Source organism: Phoca vitulina, unplaced genomic scaffold (genome assembly GCF_004348235.1).
Source record: "Phoca vitulina isolate PV1807 unplaced genomic scaffold, GSC_HSeal_1.0 scaffold5, whole genome shotgun sequence".
NCBI lineage: Eukaryota > Metazoa > Chordata > Mammalia > Carnivora > Phocidae > Phoca > Phoca vitulina.
In genome coordinates this window covers 25392486-25410458 of record NW_022589708.1, presented here as the reverse complement: position 1 = coordinate 25410458, position 17973 = coordinate 25392486, and the positions used below count along the sequence as shown (strand labels likewise).

At 37.2% G+C, this 17973-nt stretch overlaps 1 protein-coding gene and 1 pseudogene across 1 annotated transcript; one reads left to right on the top strand and one right to left on the bottom strand.

Moving 5' to 3' along the window:
• Positions 1–3159: 3159 nt before the first annotated feature.
• Positions 3160–5847, top strand: LOC116631553 (polyadenylate-binding protein 1-like). Its single transcript, XM_032402788.1, has one exon. The coding sequence runs from the start codon at positions 3472–3474 to the stop codon at positions 5380–5382; it is 1911 nt and encodes a 636-aa protein (XP_032258679.1). The 5' UTR covers positions 3160–3471; the 3' UTR covers positions 5383–5847.
• Positions 5848–6255: 408 nt separating this feature from the next.
• Positions 6256–7626, bottom strand: LOC116631288 (annotated as a pseudogene).
• Between the last annotated feature and the right edge of the window lie 10347 nt (positions 7627–17973).

Here is a 17973-nt window from a genome sequence, read left to right as displayed (position 1 = left end):
CAGTGCCTAAGAAGGTTCTTTTCTAGCGGCATCTTTCAATAGTTTCTCTACTTGTAGTTTGAATACTTAGTATTACCAATTAGGTTTTAGAAAACTTTTCCCACTTAACAAATATCCTGTCCTTTCTTTTGTGGATAATACTTTAAATTCTTTTTTCCCCCCTCAATCAGATATAAGAAAACCCAAAAAATTGAGTGATTTCCTTTCATCAGAAATTAAAGTAAGTTGCAACATTAAGTTGCACATATTAACTGAAAAATACCTCCAGTGAGTCCTAACAATAGCCAAGCCCTGTACCCACAAACTGCCTTAGATAATTTGTTTTCTGAAGTAGCTCTGGAAATTTTATTTGTGTGTCTAAGCTTTTCTGGTTCTATTTTAAATTGTCTTTTCTCTTTTATTATTTATATTGGAAATACTTTTGATTTAGTTCATAATCTTCCTGCAAAAGATACATTGTACATTTGTGCTTCTTCATACATTATACATAACAATAAGCAAAATTTACAGCAGTGTAAGCAAAAGAATAGTTAGCTTTACTGCACTATACAAATTCAGCCAATTCAGCAAAGGTCTTAAAACTCTAGAAGAAACATTTCACAGGCTGCATAAGTGTTATAATAAGCCCTTCAAATATTTGTGCATATACATTTTTTTTTTTTTACTTCAGAGAAAATTGAATGGTTTAGTAAATTGAAAGTGGCAAGTGGAAACACAGTGCTCTCTGTTTTGTGGTAATGGTGTTTGGTATGGCAGTTCGGAGTCTAAGATCTTCCATAGATTTTGTTCAAGAAAAACACCACTAATTTCAAATTTCCATATAAGGACTGCAGCTATCTTGGTTGAGAATATAGTTGTCATGCAAAGAAAGTATTGAACAACAGAAGAGTCTGACCAAGAGAGCCTTTCTTTCCCCTCAGCTCGACTAAACTTTAGATAGGTTTCTTCCTGACCACAAGCCTCTGACCTTCCTTTTACTTACTTTAGAAACTACAATTGTGAACTACTTTTCTACTTTTGTGAGGTGTGAATCTTCTCCCAGCCTCTTGCTGGTTTTACAAACCCAGGAATATTTTTCACAAGGATCTGGGAGTCATCCCTTTGAAATGTAATCCTCAAGGACGAGTTTCTATCTCCCAGTTTCTGAGGGTGGGCAGGAGCCAAACTTAGATAAGGACCAGTTAGCAAACGGCGATGACCTAAGCATGTTGACCAACCTCCCTCTCCCCTAACATCTTCCAGAATTTTTCTAGTAGCTCATCCCAGTGTTTAAAAGTCCTCCTGCCTTTTGTATTGGTGGAGTTCAATCTTTCTGTCTTATTGCAATACTCTTGACCCCTATTGCAATAGTCATGAACATAGTCCTAATGGCCTGTTTAATTCCATCCAGTGATTTTTTTCATGAACAAGTCTTTGTGTGAAATCACTATGTGAAATAATCTCTGGGGGTTCCATTTCTATAAAACCTCAACTTCAGGAATGGTCTAGTCAAACTATATTTGAGTGTGATAAGTGATGCTTTCCTAATTGCCTATGCAATTACTAATAATTAGAAAAAGTGTTTTTTTCCTCATTTAAATATCTTATTTTTAACAGCTATAGCTAGTTATTCCTTGGTTTTTATTTTCTGGCCCTGAACAACAACAACAAAGATATCCACAGAAGAAATTCAGCTCTTGTATTCTAAAACATCATTCTCCATACAACAATTTTCCTGGGCTTCCTCCTTGGCAAATATATGACAAGGGCTAGACTTTTGTCAGTTTTAGCACATAAGCTTCATTCAGATGTCCTTGGTCCTCTTTGCTCTTAAAGGGAGAAGGATTCTTTTCAAAAATGTAATTTAGTTTTAACAGGGTTTTACATCTTAGGACTTTTTGGGGGTCATATATCCCAATGAGAATTCTATGTAAGGCATAAAATTTATTCTCCAAAAACTGCACCTTTACATAGACAATTGAAATTCTGTTTGAATTTCCAAGGGTTGATGGAACTCTTCAGCTGGGAAATACATATTACCTAACACAACTCTGCTTCCAATAGCAAGTCCTCTCAAACCTGAATTAATGGGATAGTACACAGCTGTTCTCTGCCCCAACATTGGCTCCTGTTCCCTCTGCTGTTGTTACTGCTTCGTATTCCCCAACTCCTTATGTAACTGAAGGTGTTTCTATGTCAATCTGGTTCTACTACTTAAAAAACCTCCCATAAATTCAGAGATACTTTACCTGTAATATTGTACTTCCTAAGTCAATGAGATTTTCAACCAAAAGTGAGTTAATTACACTTGAAATTTAACTTGCTCGCTGTTGTTGATCGTTTCAGTTAGATTTCCTGTTGGAATTACTGCTCTACAAAATCTTTAGCAGATTTTTCTCTCTGCTTTAGCTGAATTCATTTTTAAATGGTCTCTAAATTTTTCTAATATCTTTTCTGTGATTATTTTCTCCATTTTGTCATTTTTGCTCATACCACTCAGTAAAGAATCTGCCTAGAGTTACTTTATCCATACATCTGGAGTACTATTATTCCATCAATAATTGCTATTTTGTTCTTACCTTTTGTACTTGGTAAATTACTATCAACATTCCCAAAAGATCCCCACCAAAGTCCCACAAATTGAATGGCCCATGAAAAGTTTCTTTTCCTTTATCATTAAACCTGCCAGGGAGTTTGCAAAGTTCTTGCCTAACTGTTATAGTTCAGAGTGGTTAATCTTGAGCCAAGTGATCATATTTTATCTATGTTCCTTTAGTAAAAATTTGAGACAGATTGCTAGAGAATTGACTGACAGAACTGATTAACAGCATTGTGACAATGATTTTTCTTATCCCTGGACTAGAGGAGAGAACATATGGTCAATGACTCCATTGGTACAGAACTGACATTCATCCTTGCTTTCTTGCTCTTGTTTTATGCTAGTGCATAACTTTGCACTTTAAAAATATCTCTCGCCCTTCTCCCCGGCGGTTAGTGCTGAGAGTGCGGAGTGTGTGCTCCGGGCTCGGAACACACATTTATTATTAAAAAAATCCAAAAAAAATCTAAAAAAATCTTTTAAAAAACCCAAAAAAATTTACAAAAAATCCGCGTCTCCCCCGCCGGAGACTTTTATTTTTTTTTTCTTCCTCTTTTATAAAATAACCCGGTGAAGCAGCCGAGACCGACCCGCCCGCCCGCCCGCGGCCCCGCAGCAGCTCCAAGAAGGAACCAAGAGACCGAGGCCTTCCCGCTGCCCGGACCCGACACCGCCACCCTCGCTTCCCAGCCGGCAGCCAACAGCCAGCAGCTAGCGGCAGCCGATCGACCCCGTTCTGCGGCCGTTGAGTAGTTTTCGATTCCGGTTGATTTTTGTCCCTCTGCGCTTGCCCCCGCTCCCCTCCCCCCGGCTCCGGCCCCCGGCCCCAGCACTCGCTCTCCTCCTCTCACGGAAAGGTCGCGGCCTGTGGCCCTGCGGGCAGCCGTGCCGAGATGAACCCCAGCGCCCCCAGCTACCCCATGGCCTCGCTCTACGTGGGGGACCTACACCCCGACGTGACCGAGGCGATGCTCTACGAGAAGTTCAGCCCGGCCGGGCCCATCCTCTCCATCCGGGTCTGCAGGGACATGATCACCCGCCGCTCCTTGGGCTACGCGTATGTGAACTTCCAGCAGCCGGCGGACGCGGAGCGTGCTTTGGACACCATGAATTTTGATGTTATAAAGGGCAAGCCAGTACGCATCATGTGGTCTCAGCGTGATCCATCACTTCGCAAAAGTGGAGTGGGCAACATATTCATTAAAAATTTGGACAAATCCATTGATAATAAAGCACTGTATGATACATTTTCTGCTTTTGGTAACATCCTTTCATGTAAGGTGGTTTGTGATGAAAATGGTTCCAAAGGTTATGGATTTGTACATTTTGAGACACAGGAAGCAGCTGAAAGAGCTATTGAAAAAATGAACGGGATGCTTCTAAATGATCGCAAAGTATTTGTTGGACGATTTAAGTCTCGTAAAGAACGAGAAGCAGAACTCGGAGCTAGGGCAAAAGAGTTCACCAATGTTTACATCAAGAATTTTGGAGAAGATATGGATGATGAGCGCCTTAAGGATCTCTTTGGCAAGTTTGGACCTGCCTTAAGTGTGAAAGTAATGACTGATGAAAGTGGAAAATCCAAAGGTTTTGGATTTGTAAGCTTCGAAAGGCATGAAGATGCACAGAAAGCTGTGGATGAGATGAATGGAAAGGAGCTCAATGGAAAACAAATTTACGTTGGTCGAGCTCAGAAAAAAGTGGAACGGCAGACGGAACTTAAGCGCAAATTTGAACAGATGAAGCAAGATAGGATCACCAGATACCAGGGTGTTAACCTTTATGTGAAAAATCTTGATGATGGTATTGATGATGAACGTCTCCGGAAAGAGTTTTCTCCTTTTGGTACAATCACTAGTGCAAAGGTTATGATGGAGGGTGGTTGCAGCAAAGGGTTTGGTTTTGTATGTTTCTCCTCCCCAGAAGAAGCCACAAAAGCAGTTACAGAAATGAATGGTAGAATTGTGGCCACCAAGCCATTGTATGTAGCTTTAGCTCAGCGCAAAGAAGAGCGCCAGGCTCACCTCACTAACCAGTATATGCAGAGAATGGCAAGTGTAAGAGCTGTGCCCAATCCTGTAATCAACCCCTACCAGCCAGCACCTCCTTCAGGTTACTTCATGGCAGCTATCCCACAGACTCAGAACCGTGCTGCATACTATCCTCCTAGCCAAATTGCTCAACTAAGACCAAGTCCTCGCTGGACTGCTCAGGGTGCCAGACCTCATCCATTCCAAAATATGCCCGGTGCTATCCGCCCAGCCGCTCCTAGACCACCATTTAGTACCATGAGACCAGCTTCTTCACAGGTTCCACGAGTCATGTCGACACAGCGTGTTGCTAACACATCAACACAGACGATGGGGCCACGTCCTGCGGCGGCCGCTGCCGCGGCAGCACCTGCTGTCCGCACCGTTCCACAGTATAAGTACGCTGCGGGAGTTCGCAATCCTCAACAGCATCTTAATGCACAGCCACAAGTTACCATGCAGCAGCCTGCTGTTCATGTACAAGGTCAGGAGCCTTTGACTGCTTCCATGTTGGCATCTGCCCCTCCTCAAGAGCAAAAGCAAATGTTGGGTGAACGGCTCTTTCCTCTAATTCAAGCCATGCACCCTACTCTTGCTGGTAAAATCACTGGCATGTTGTTGGAGATTGATAATTCAGAACTTCTTCATATGCTTGAGTCTCCAGAGTCTCTCCGTTCTAAAGTTGATGAAGCTGTGGCTGTACTACAAGCCCACCAAGCTAAAGAGGCTGCCCAGAAAGCAGTTAACAGTGCCACTGGTGTTCCAACTGTTTAAAATTGATCAGGGACCACGAAAAGAAACTCGTGCTTCACCGAAGAAAAATATCTAAACATCGAAAAACTTAAACATTATGGAAAAAAAACATTGCAAAATATAAAATAAATAAAAAAAGGAAAGGAAACTTTGAACCTTATGTACCGAGCAAATGCCAGGTCTAGCAAATGTAATGCTAGTCCTAGATTACTTATTGATTTAAAAACAACAAAAAAAAAAACAAAAAAATAGTAAAATATAAAAACAAATTAATGTTTTATAGACCCTGGGAAAAAGAATTTTCAGCAAAGTACAAAAATTTAAAGCATTCCTTTCTTTAATTTTGTAATTCTTTACTGTGGAATAGCTCAGAATGTCACTTCTGTTTTAAATAACAGAATTGATAACTGAGCAAGGAAACGTAATTTGGATTATAAAATTCTTGCTTTAATAAAAATTCCTTAAACAGTGAAAAAAAAAAAAAAATCTCTCATTATGTTTCCTGAAAATTATTCTTAAAACTTCATAGCACAATTGATCTAGGTGAGCAAATTTATTCCTTTCCTTGCCTGAATCATGCTAAAAAAATCAACTTATTCTAAAATAGAGAAATTGACATCAAGTTATTTTCTTTTCTATCCCATAAATTTAATAGAAAGTGTGAACTATTATCAGCGTGCTGTTCAAATATTACATATTTGTAGTCTTAAAAGATCACAAATCATACTGCATGTTCTACTACCTTCTTTTTTTAATGTAACAACCAATTTTATTCAAATTTCCCAAAATTTATATTCAATATATTGTTTCTAAAATGTATGTCACCTTTTATATAATGGTTTTATTATTTCATCTTTATTTTATAGTTTTTTCATCTTGTCTTTACACAGTTCTTCAGAAGTCAGAGTCCTGAGTTGCCCAGTTAGAAGCCTCTGATCTACTTTTCTGATTAAATTTCCTCTCAATATTCACGGCCAACATCCGGTGTCTAAATGAAAGGCTTTTCATCTTTTCAATCACTTGCTGATAGGGTGAGACTGTGTTGTTACCCATAACCACATGCCTAATTTAGAATCAATCTTGGCAACCAGTCTTGCATTCTAATCAAATTGACAATCAACTTTCCAGCTTCTTCCAGAGTCATGTTCAGTCTGTCTGCCAACATATTAATGTTGATACACAGGTGGATGCAGCTAAAAGTCTCAAATATGAAGAGACAAGCATTTTCAATGAAATTCTCAGGACAAGCCACCAAGAAGTCTTTCACAAGAACTGATTCACATTCCCTCAGCTTTTTCCAAGACACATCAAAGTTAACATATAAGCATTCACCACGTTCTGTAACTGGGTTTTTATATGTGTAAGATTCTGTTGAATAACTTTAACTAGATCTTTTAGCACCTGCTGCCATTTTTGAACACCTTTGTTTGTAATGATGGGTGTAGTCAAAATAGTGTAGAATATGTGGACACATCGTCTGAATTGCATTAGGATATGGTGGCTGGTAAAGGAAAAGATCAATAATGTTATCATGCCCTTTGGGGTGGTTGAAGAAAACAAAGACCAGTGGATGAGCTATGTTTGCTACTGGAGAGAATGAAGTGGAGAGCTCACAGAATTATTATTTATGGTCTCTTTTAACCATGTAAGGTATTTCATAGCTGCATCCCAATTCTACATTAAGATTTCAGGGGCCAGTTTTCCCCTGAGTGAACTCAAAGTGTTTCTGTCTGTTGCTGGAACCAACACTCTAAAGAAGTAAAGATATTCTGCTGCTCCAGAGTAATTCCCACATTCATATTGGAATTTTGCATGCCTTTAGATTATATCTAAATATTCCTGCCTAAAACCACGCCTGTCCACCAGATAGTCAAACAGTATCTGACTATCTCTGGTTGACTGCATCTGCCTCGTAATTTCTGGATCTTCAAGTGTCTTCACAATTGGTTCCATTTGCCTGAAGCTGTTTCAGTTGTGCAACAACTGTGGCACTTTTTTCCTTCAAAGCATGTGGAATATCATCAAAATCAAGGTTTTTGTATAAATCCATAGCAAAGTTGACCATGTTGGTATCACTAAGAAGATCCAATATCGTCTACGGCCATACCACCCTGAACGCGCCCGATCTCGTCAGAAGATCCAATTTCCCTTGTAATAATTCTTTTTCATTATATATCTGTTTATGGAGAGAAGCTCAAGCAGTGGAAAGACAAGATGCCAATCCAAAAAGTGTGTGATGGAAATAGTCAAGTCGTACTCCACCATCTTGCCAAGGGCAAGGTTTCTACTACCTTCTTGACATAGGCACAGGAAAGATTCACAAATTCAACAAATCTAAAATAATTTTTATTTTCAGTGGAGGACAGACTTTAAGGTGACTTCCATGATCTCTGTTTCCTGGTGTTCACACTCTTGTATAATCCTTCCCCTTCAGTGCAAGGAAGACATGTGACTTGCTGTAAACAATAAAATATTGCAAAGGTGATAAGATGCTTGTGATTACATTTACATAAGATTGCTAAGATTGTGGTATCCATCTGGCTAGCATTTCTCTCTCTTGCTCTCACCCTTTCTCTTGCTTCCCATCTCCTTCTCCCTGTCTCTTTCCATTACTGGTTTTGAAGTGGCAAGCTGCCATGTGTCTTATAGCTACAAGAAAATAAATTATTCCAAGAACTTGAGAAAGCTCAGAGGTGGATTTCTCACCAGTTAAGCCTCTGAAAAAGAAGGCAGTCTGGCTAATGCCTTGATTGCAGCCTTGTGAGCCCTGAAGGAGACAACCAGTTAAGCCTTGCTTGGACTCCTGAGCTACAAAAACTGTGAAATAATAAATGTGTGTTTTAAACTGCTACATTTATGATAATTTATTACATAGCCATAAAATGAATACACTTATAAATGCTACTTTTTTGTTGTTTTTCTATTTCACTTACTAACATCATTGTACATTCATTTATGTAGACTTAAAACATGTCACCATATTTTTTTTCTTTTCCAACATTACCAACAACACCCAGTCATTCAGTAAAGCTTATCTGTTGCATTTTAGTGATATTACTCCCTTGACCATCCAATCAAGTAATAGAATATTTCCATAACCCAGAAATTTTCCTTATGCATATTTCTATTCACTTATTCTCACCCCCCAATCCTAGAAAAACAATGATATGATTTCAATCATCACAGATTAGCTTTACTTTTAAAACTTAAAAAAATGGAACTCTATATTAAGTACTCTTTTGTGTCTGATTTTTTTCACTCAGTATGTTTTTGAGATTCACCCATATGTGTATATGTAGATCATTTTCTTTGCTCATTCACTCATTGATAGATTTTGTGTTATTTGCAGTTTTAGACTAATATAGACAAAGCTTCCTTGAACATTAATGTATTTGTCTTTTAGTTGACATGTGTTTTCATTACTCTTGGTGCTATATCTAGGAATAAAATGAATCATAGGCTAAGTGTATGGTTAACATTATAAAAAACTGACAAAGTGGGGCATCTAGATGGCTGAGTCGGTTAAGTGACCAACTTTTGATTTTGGCTTGGGTTATGATTTCAGGGTTGTGAGATCAAGTCCCAAGTCAGGCTCTGCAGTCAGCAGAGTCTGCTTCTCTCCCTCTTCCTCTGCCCCTCCCACCATGTGTGCTCGTGCAAGCACTCTCTTTCTCTCTGCCTAAAAATAAATAAAATCATAAAACAAACAAACCCCTGACAAATTGTTTTCCAAAAATGATATAATATTTTACGCAACAACCAGAAACATAAGTTCTAGTTACAACCAATCACGTCATAAATTGATATTGTTTAATTATAGCTCTTCTGGTGATATAAACCATTTTATTACATACAGATTTTATTTTGCTAGTCATATATAAACTTTCAATAAATCTGCATTGCATATCTCTCCTTTCTAGTAGTCAAATACATTCATTCATAGTCTAATGACACCTTCTACACATGACTCCAATATTCCATTTTATCTCTTTATTTCCTTTCCATATAATTGCTTAAGTTTTCATCTTCCTATCAAATTTAAATGAATTATCAAACAGCAAGGTCATGTCTCCTGAGAATTCTTGCTTTGTTGAACAATTAAAGTAAAAATAAATAATTCTATCATAGTCTTAAAGCAGTGATTTTAGAAGTGTCATTCCAAGATCAGCAGCACGAGTATAATTTGGGACCATGTTGGAAACTCAAATTATCCAGGCCCTACTAAATCAGAAACTCTGCGGGTGGGACCAATCAATGTTTTAATAATGCCTCCAGGTAATTCTGATGCCTGCTGAAGTTTGAGAGCATTGCTCATTTTTTAATAAAATTACTATTTGATATTTTATGTGGCAGTTTATGAATCTGTTTTATGCAGTAGACTCTGAGCTCGTTGAAGCTAGGGACTACGAGTTATTCATTTTTGTACCTCTGGTAACATGAAGGACCAAGCTTTATACAGCATAGAAAATCAATGATTGCTTGCTGAATTAAATCATGTTGAAAGGTGAAACAAATTATTATTTTTTCTTTATCAGCTGAGTACTGAATAATTGTTTGTTTTAAAATACATGTCCCTTGCTTCAGTTTTACTCTTAGTTCTCAAAATAGACAAAAATTAGGAATTTCAAAGACATGTGTTGACTTGTAATATTTAACTGAATCACTTTAAATACAGAGAAACTAGAAATTTTCTTTCTCTCCATTACTCATTAAGTCTGACTCTCTTGAAAAGGGAGACATCTATATTCAGAGACAGTAGGGATTATTAGGAAATAATTTACTTTCTTTCTGAAAAATAATTATATGTACTTTTCTTTTGGAGACTATAGTTATTGCTTTCCTCCTTGGAATTAATTCTTATAGTTAATCAGGGTTTTGCTGTAGTTACAGTCATCCTCCTCATTGTTGATTAGTTAGTTGGTTTGCATAAGAAATCTCAGTTTATCTAATTATTTACATAGGAGGAATAATTGGTATACCCTAACTCAAATGAATGCTCAAGTGTACACTTTTTAAAAACTCTCTTCTTTTCCCATTACTATTTGAAGACCATCTTCAAAGGAGCATTATCTGGCCAGAGTTCTAAATTATTATAGTCATAATTCTATTGCCATCTCCCACTACAGGAAAATGTCACACATAGAATGACCGGAAGGTTTTCTATTTTTCAGGTATAAATGTAGACAAGTGGTAGTCAAAACAGCTTTTAAATTAATTATTTTTTTTCATCACAGCCTATTTTAGTTCAGGTCTTCTAGTGCTACATTAGTAAGCATGCAGTTCCTTTTATTTCTATTTTTTAAAAAAATATTTATTTTTAATTTTTTTGCATGCAGTTCCTTTTAGATGTAAGTTTGCATACAGACTCATACAATGTAAATTTATTGACTCTTTCTATGGATTCTTCCAGATAAGGCTTATTTTTTGAAACAAAAATTAGAGAAGTATTTAGCAACAGACCATTTCTGTGACCTGGTGTCAACAAAAATCTAACTTACTCCTAAGGAATTGTTTTATCATCGGTGATGTCATATGGGACTCATTTTTCTCAAGTTCTTACTTTGCGCAGAAAAAAAAAAAAGAAAAATCTGAGCCTAAACTTTGTATCTCCCTGGAGGTTGCAATAAACCATCCATGGGTAATGATGGTATAATTGAGTGGCACTAAAATGTGGTGTGCTTCAGAGACACAGGTCTCTAAAGTCATCAGAGACTTACTGACTTGATATATACCCATATCTATCTGGGTAGAGATCTGCTACAAACAAAATTTTGATAATGAAATCAGTATGTTCTTTATTTAGCAAAAAATACTTGGACCCAAATCAATCAATCAATCAATCAATCAACAGAGTGTTTGCATTGCACTTGGTGCTATTGCAATCAAAATATTATAATATATTAGAATTACTATGATGAGGTAATTTTTTATAAAGTTTGACATTGTCTACATTTCCACTACAGATATATCTATTTCTTTATCTCTCTTCATATTTGTATATAGATAGATAGGTATAGATGTAGATATATAGATATACATAGATACACTCTGACTTAGTCCTAATGTTAATAAGCCACAAGTGAAATAAATCTGAAATAAGTTTCTTTGTAACCAGTACCCACCAAAAATAGTATTTTAATAATAAGCTCACAAGTCAATCATTCAGTAGTTTGTAAATCAATCAAAATATTTGGTCATTTTATTATTTTATTTTTAGAGTACTTCTTCATAATGACCTGTTATAGGTGCTCTGGGTGGCTCTAGGGAAACTTTATTTGTTGTCCTAGACCTCGAGTATTTATATCCTAACTTGGAGGGTCTAACTAATGAAACAAAGTAGTAGAAGTGAATATATTTTTCAATTGCTAAGATAATTGAGCCAGAACTGAAAATATGTTGAGAATAGATATGTTAGATTTAGTTTCTAGTCTTCAATAAAACCTTAAAAATATTTTAAATATTTTAATAAAATAGGGATCTTACTTTGATTACTCTGTAATCAGTTTAATGTTAAATATGCAAGCTTCTACGTTTTAGAAAGAACTTGGAAGTTTAATTTTTTTTTAAAAGAATACCATTTAAGCTTCTGTTTGTTTCAGTCTACCTCTCTGACAATAAAGCATGTAACAAGGTGGGTGAGCCTTTTGCATGTTCCAGTTAATCTAATCTAGTGTTGTGTTTAGAACATATACAGTGATAATTTTAGACACAGTTTCCTACCAACATTGACTTGATCAAAGCTAGTAAGAGAAGCAATAGCTCTCAAACTTGTAAGCTTCACATAATTTAGTTCAAATAAGTGAATTCATACAGACATAAATAAAAATCACCCTCCTTTGTTCACACCCTTGGCTTTACCCAGGTTAGTTTGTGATGACCCCTCAAGTCTTCTGCTTTGGATCTCTTCAATATCAGACCATTCAAATGTGGTGAACCATGATCTTTTTTATTATATTTTAGTGAAGAAAGTTGCTGTTTGGCATTGCTTCCTCTTTCTACTGTCCACAAACCCTTGGTTGGTTCTGTTGTTTTTATTTTTTTGTTGATGTCATTTGTTTTTAACAGGAGCCCCTTTAAAAAATAAATGTAATTATTTAAAAAACGTGTCTTAGTCCAATTTTCATATTATACATTATTCTAATATGCAATTATCAAATATTCGAGGAGCTGTCAGTGTCCTAGGAAAGATAGATATCTGAACCTGTGCTACAAAGTGGTTAAAATTTAAGAAGGGACTTTTTTTTTTTTTTTTTTTTTGGGGGGGGGGAGAGAGCGGGGGAGGGGGGGGCAGAGAGAATCCTAAGCAGACTCCACCCCCAGTGCGGAGCCTGATGCTTGATCTCACAGCCCTGAGATCATGACCTGAGCCGAAAAGAGTTGGGCACTAAACCAACTGAGCCACGTAGGTGCCCCTAAAAAAGGGACTACTTAAATCCACCTGTTTACATAGAGAAATCAATATTTTCTTCTAAGGAAAGTATTTTTAAATAGCCGAACTGTGCAAGTTTGTGTGTATGTCAGTATGTGTTATAGTTGCCAGTGTTGGGTTTGTTAAACAGTTATTGATGCTGTGATTTGAAGACAGAATTTTAATCCTATTCTAAACTATATTACCCTCTGCATCTCAAGGAATTTGCCTGTATTGATTACATAATGTAGGTATGTTCTTTGTGAATGTGAGTATTTTTATAATGTTTTGTTCAGTATATTATAAATATCTAGAGTTTTGAAACATTTAAACTGTAGAACATTTTAAGAAACTTGTGAAATACTTGGAGAGTATACAAGTGTTATTCTTACATATGTAGGTTGTGCTCATTCTTTAAACATATATTTTTTGAGCAGGTATTTGTATTAAGCACTATTCTACTTCTCTCATGTACTTTAAATTTGGATACTCAGATTTTGTAAGAGAGCTATAGATAGTGACTTCATGAATGTACTTTCATTTATGATAATCATGACTATTTAAAAGAAAATAAAATAGTAGGGAGTGATAAACAGTGGATGGAATATGTGATTATTCTAAATTTGATGCTGAGACATGGACACCAGGAAGTAATTGTAGAGAGACCTTGAGATTGTACAAATTCAGTCAGGGCATAACTCGATGTGTTCAAGAAATTGAACATGGACCATACCAGTAAGGAATACAGAGACAGGTAGTGGTACAAAATGAGGCTGAACAGAGCCATGTAAGCAATGGAAAAAATAGTTAGGTTTTCTTTTAAGTGCAATGGAAACACTTTTGATGGCTTAAGGAATGGGATAATATTATTTAATTTGTATTTTAAAACAACTTAGTGGGTCCGTATGAATTCAGGTCATATTTGCTAAGCTTGAACTGGTAATTTAAAGCCCTGGGTTCATTCTTTTCTTTTCTTTTCCAACTTATTCCAGCAAACAACCAATCTCATTATACTAGTGAGTTTGATAAAATTGCTCTAAGGTATCAAATACCAGGTCAACCAGAACCTTACTTTTATAAGTATTCGATTAGGAGTATTCAATGATAATATAAAGCAAAACAAAACAAAAAAACAAAACACACACACGCACCCTCCTTTAAATGCATGGGGCTGAGTAAACTGAATAACAACATTGGAAAAAAAAAAAAAAAAAGAAAAGAAAGAAGAAAACTTGAAATGCAAGATTAATCACTACCTTAAATATATGCATAAACAAGTTTCAGTAAGACTATTGACCCAGATATGAAAAGTAAAAACAATAAAGCTTCTAGAAGATAGCATAGCTGAATATCCCCATGACTTTGAGGGATGCAAACATTTCTTAAATATGACACAAAAGGCACTACCCATAAGAGGAAAGACTGATAAATCAGACTATACTAAATTTAAGAATTTCTGCTCATTTAAAGATGTTAAAATAGTGGAAAGACAAACCACAGAATGGGAGAATCTATTTTCCAATAAATTAGAATCCAGAATACATAGAGGAGAACAAAACAATAAAAAAAAAAAGAGGGACAAAGGAAATACCTAAATGACTAACAAATCTGTTAAATGGTTTCCAACCTCGTTAGTCATAGGGGCATTGCAAATTAAAACCACAGTGTGAGAGTTCTGCACACCAACCAGAATGGCTAAAATTGAGGGAAACATTTAAAAGCTAAAACAAAAGAAAACTGGCAATACCAAGTGTTGTAAAGAATGTGAAGCAAATGGAATTCTCATACACTGCTCCCGAGACTGTGAATTAGTATAATTTCCATAAAAAGTCTTTCACATATTATATAAAACATATTTTATGAACAACAATTCCACTCCGAGAATATACCCAACAAAAAATCAGACACTGTGTTCTAAAAGATGCACATGAATGTTCTCTTTTTTTAAAAAAGATTTATTTATTTATTTATTTGAAAGAGAGAGAGAGATCGCTGAGGGAAGGGCAGAGGGAGAGAGAGAATCCTCAAGCGGACTCCCTGCTGAGCGGGGAGCCTGACGTGGGGCTCTATCCCAGGACCCTGAGATCATGACTTGAGCCAAAATCAAGTCGAATGCTTAACTGCCTGAACCACCCAGGGACCCGATGAATGTTCTTGAAATATCATTCAGAATATTCCCAAAATACAACTCACATGTCCACTTGTAGAATGGATAAACAAATTGGAATATAGTTATATAAAGAAATGCTGTAATACAATGAAAATCAATTATACTTATACACAACAACAAGGATATGCCCCACAACATAATGTTAACCAAAGAAACCAGCTGTAGAAAAGTACAATTGTATGATTCCTTTTGTATATAATTCAAAACAGGCATTAGAAGTCATGATAGTGATTACCTTGGGAGAAGAGGAAAATAGTAGTATCAAAAGGGCATGAAAGGCGGTGTTTGAGATACTGTCATATTGTTAGCCTAGGCAATATTTATATAGGTGCGCTTACTTTTTGATAATTTAAAGAGCTATATACATATACGCCTTTCATCTTTTCTGTATGTGTATTGTACTTCAATATAAAAAATTAAATGAAAATACTCATCCTACCTGTGGAAAAGAATTAGGCCTTTAACACTTTAAAAGACAGTTCAATGAAGACAGTCAAGATTTAAATTTGTATGTATTTATCCAAAAGAAAAAAGAAAATTTTGAAGAATGCTTCATTAAAATGGTATTTTTAAAGATTTATTTATTTGAGAGAGAGAGATAGAGGGAGCCAGCACAGGGGGTGGGGGAGAGCACAAGGAGAGTGAGAAACGAACTCAAGCTGATTCCTCACTGAAGGCGGAGCCCAATGCTTGCCAATCTCAGGACTCTGACTAGCTACCTGAGCTGAAACCAAGAGTCCCAGGCTTACCCCACTACACCACCCAGGTGACCCTAAAATGGTATTATTATTACTTTTAAAGATTTGATTTATTTATTTGTCAGAGAGAGAGAGAGAGAACAAGCAGGGGAAGTTGCAGGCAGAGGGAGAAGCAGACTCCCCACCGAGCAGGGAGCCCAATGTGGGGCTCGATCCCAGGACGCTGGGATCATGACCTGAGCTGAAGGCAGGCGCTTAACAGACTGAGCCGCTGAGGCATCCCTAAAATGGTATTTTTAAAAAATAGAATATTCAGCCATGATATTTTGCCTATCTTCACTGCTGCATCACACCATAGACACCATTGCCTTCTTTACACCCAGAAATAGAGTGATGAACATCTTTAAAATCTAATCAGATTTGAAAACCAATTCCAAAAACTTTGGACTCAATTCAGAAAGCTCATCCTTAAGATTTTGTTCTCCAGAACCACTTTCAGCATCAAAATACGTGTCAGAGTTCTCCAGAAAGAGAACGAGTACGATGTGTGTGTGCATACATATAATACAGATATACTTAATTATATACATTCTATGTTACATGCATTTAATGTATACTTTAACATATATATATTACTAAGAAATATCCTCACGGACGACCTGCACGAGCTGGGGGACGAGGGGAGGAGCCAGACGGTGGGGGCCGCAGCTGAAGCTGCGCTCAATCAGCTGGAGCAGACGCAGAACCTCCGCCACGTGGCGGCCACGGCAGGTCCGCCCCCTCCTCCCCCACTTCCACTCCCCGGGCCGGCCTGCGTGCGCCGTGAAAGCCAGTGGAGCCCCAGTGGGGACGTCGAGGCAGGCACCTGGCCCGCTCCCCACCGTGGGCATTCCCGCAGCCACCCTGGCCCTGCTCGCCCATGCCTGTGCCAGCTTCAGAGTGAGAAGCCCCAGGAGCCCAGGTAGGCAGAGCCGACGCGGGTCTAACACGCACGAGGCAGGAGTGGGAAGTGACCGGGCCTTGGGAGCCACCCAGGCCTCGTGTCCAGTTCACGGGTTCTATAACCATTTTCTGAGCAATTTTTTTTTTTTTTTTTTTTTTAAAGATTTTATTTATTTATTTGAGAGAGAGAATGAGATAGAGAGAGAGCATGAGAAGGGGGAGGGTCAGAGGGAGAAGCAGACTCCCCGCCGAGCAGGGAGTCCGATGTGGGACTCGATCCCGGGACTCCAGGATCATGACCTGAGCCGAAGGCAGTGGCTTAACCAACTGAGCCACCCAGGCACCCAATTTTTTTTTTTTTAATTCACGATTGGAAACAAATGTAAGCAAGAATAAAAAATGGGGGGAAAATGGAAAAAGTATATATACAGACACACATAGATGTGTTTGTATGTTTATGTATGAATGCCTGCTTATACTTTCATTTTTGATAAAATATATAGAGAGTCTTTTTGTTATAGACACTGTGCACCAGGCACAGAGAAAATGTTAGGAAGGGACTCTGTCCTTTAAGTGTTTGTTTAAGAGTTGAAAAAAAGTCACCAAGCAGATAATTACATAAAGTGTGTCAGTTTATATGATGGATAGTATGCTGTAAAAACTCAGAGGAGAGTCATTTAAAATAGACCAAAAATGTCAGGATAGTGAGATATAAAAAACTGATCTCTGTTTTTCATAGATCACTACAACCTTTTACCTAAGGGCATCCTTATTCTGGCTGTTCTGTCATCTTGGAAACTGCTCTTCCTAAATAATTGTATATTCACTCCCTTAGTTCATGCATGTGTCTGCTCAGATATACATTTCATCGGAGTGGTTTCCCTGGCCACTCTATCTCCCCATGATGTTTTATTCACCAACCCTAATTTATCTTCCTCCGTAACACTTGATGTCACTTACTTCTTCCTATGCTTTTGTTTGAGACCCAGTAGAGCATGAACTCCATCTGTATTCACTGATTTACTTATTCTTAGTGTCTACAATAAATCTTGACACCATGTTAACATTCGAAACGGTTTTACTGAACGGATGAATATATATATATATATATATATATATATATATATATATACATATATAATTTAGAATTTGAAATACGAAAATAAATTAGTTTGAGGTGGAGAAATGGGAAAGTGAATTTTAGGCAGACAAAAGTCTTGAGCTGATAGCCAATAGACTGGTGATGATGGCTTACACTCAGCGAGATGTGATAAGGTGGAAATTGTGCAGGTAGCAATGTTTTAGGAGACAGAATTACATACCTTTAAATTAGTTGGATATGGAGGTAAAGAAGAGAACCAGCGCAATAATAAAATTTAAGTTTCTTGTTTGGA

Excerpts from the sequence above, each read along its gene's own strand:
- LOC116631553 (XM_032402788.1), top strand. The coding sequence starts at position 3,472 with ATGAACCCCAGCGCCCCCAGCTACCCCATGGCCTCGCTCTACGTGGGG.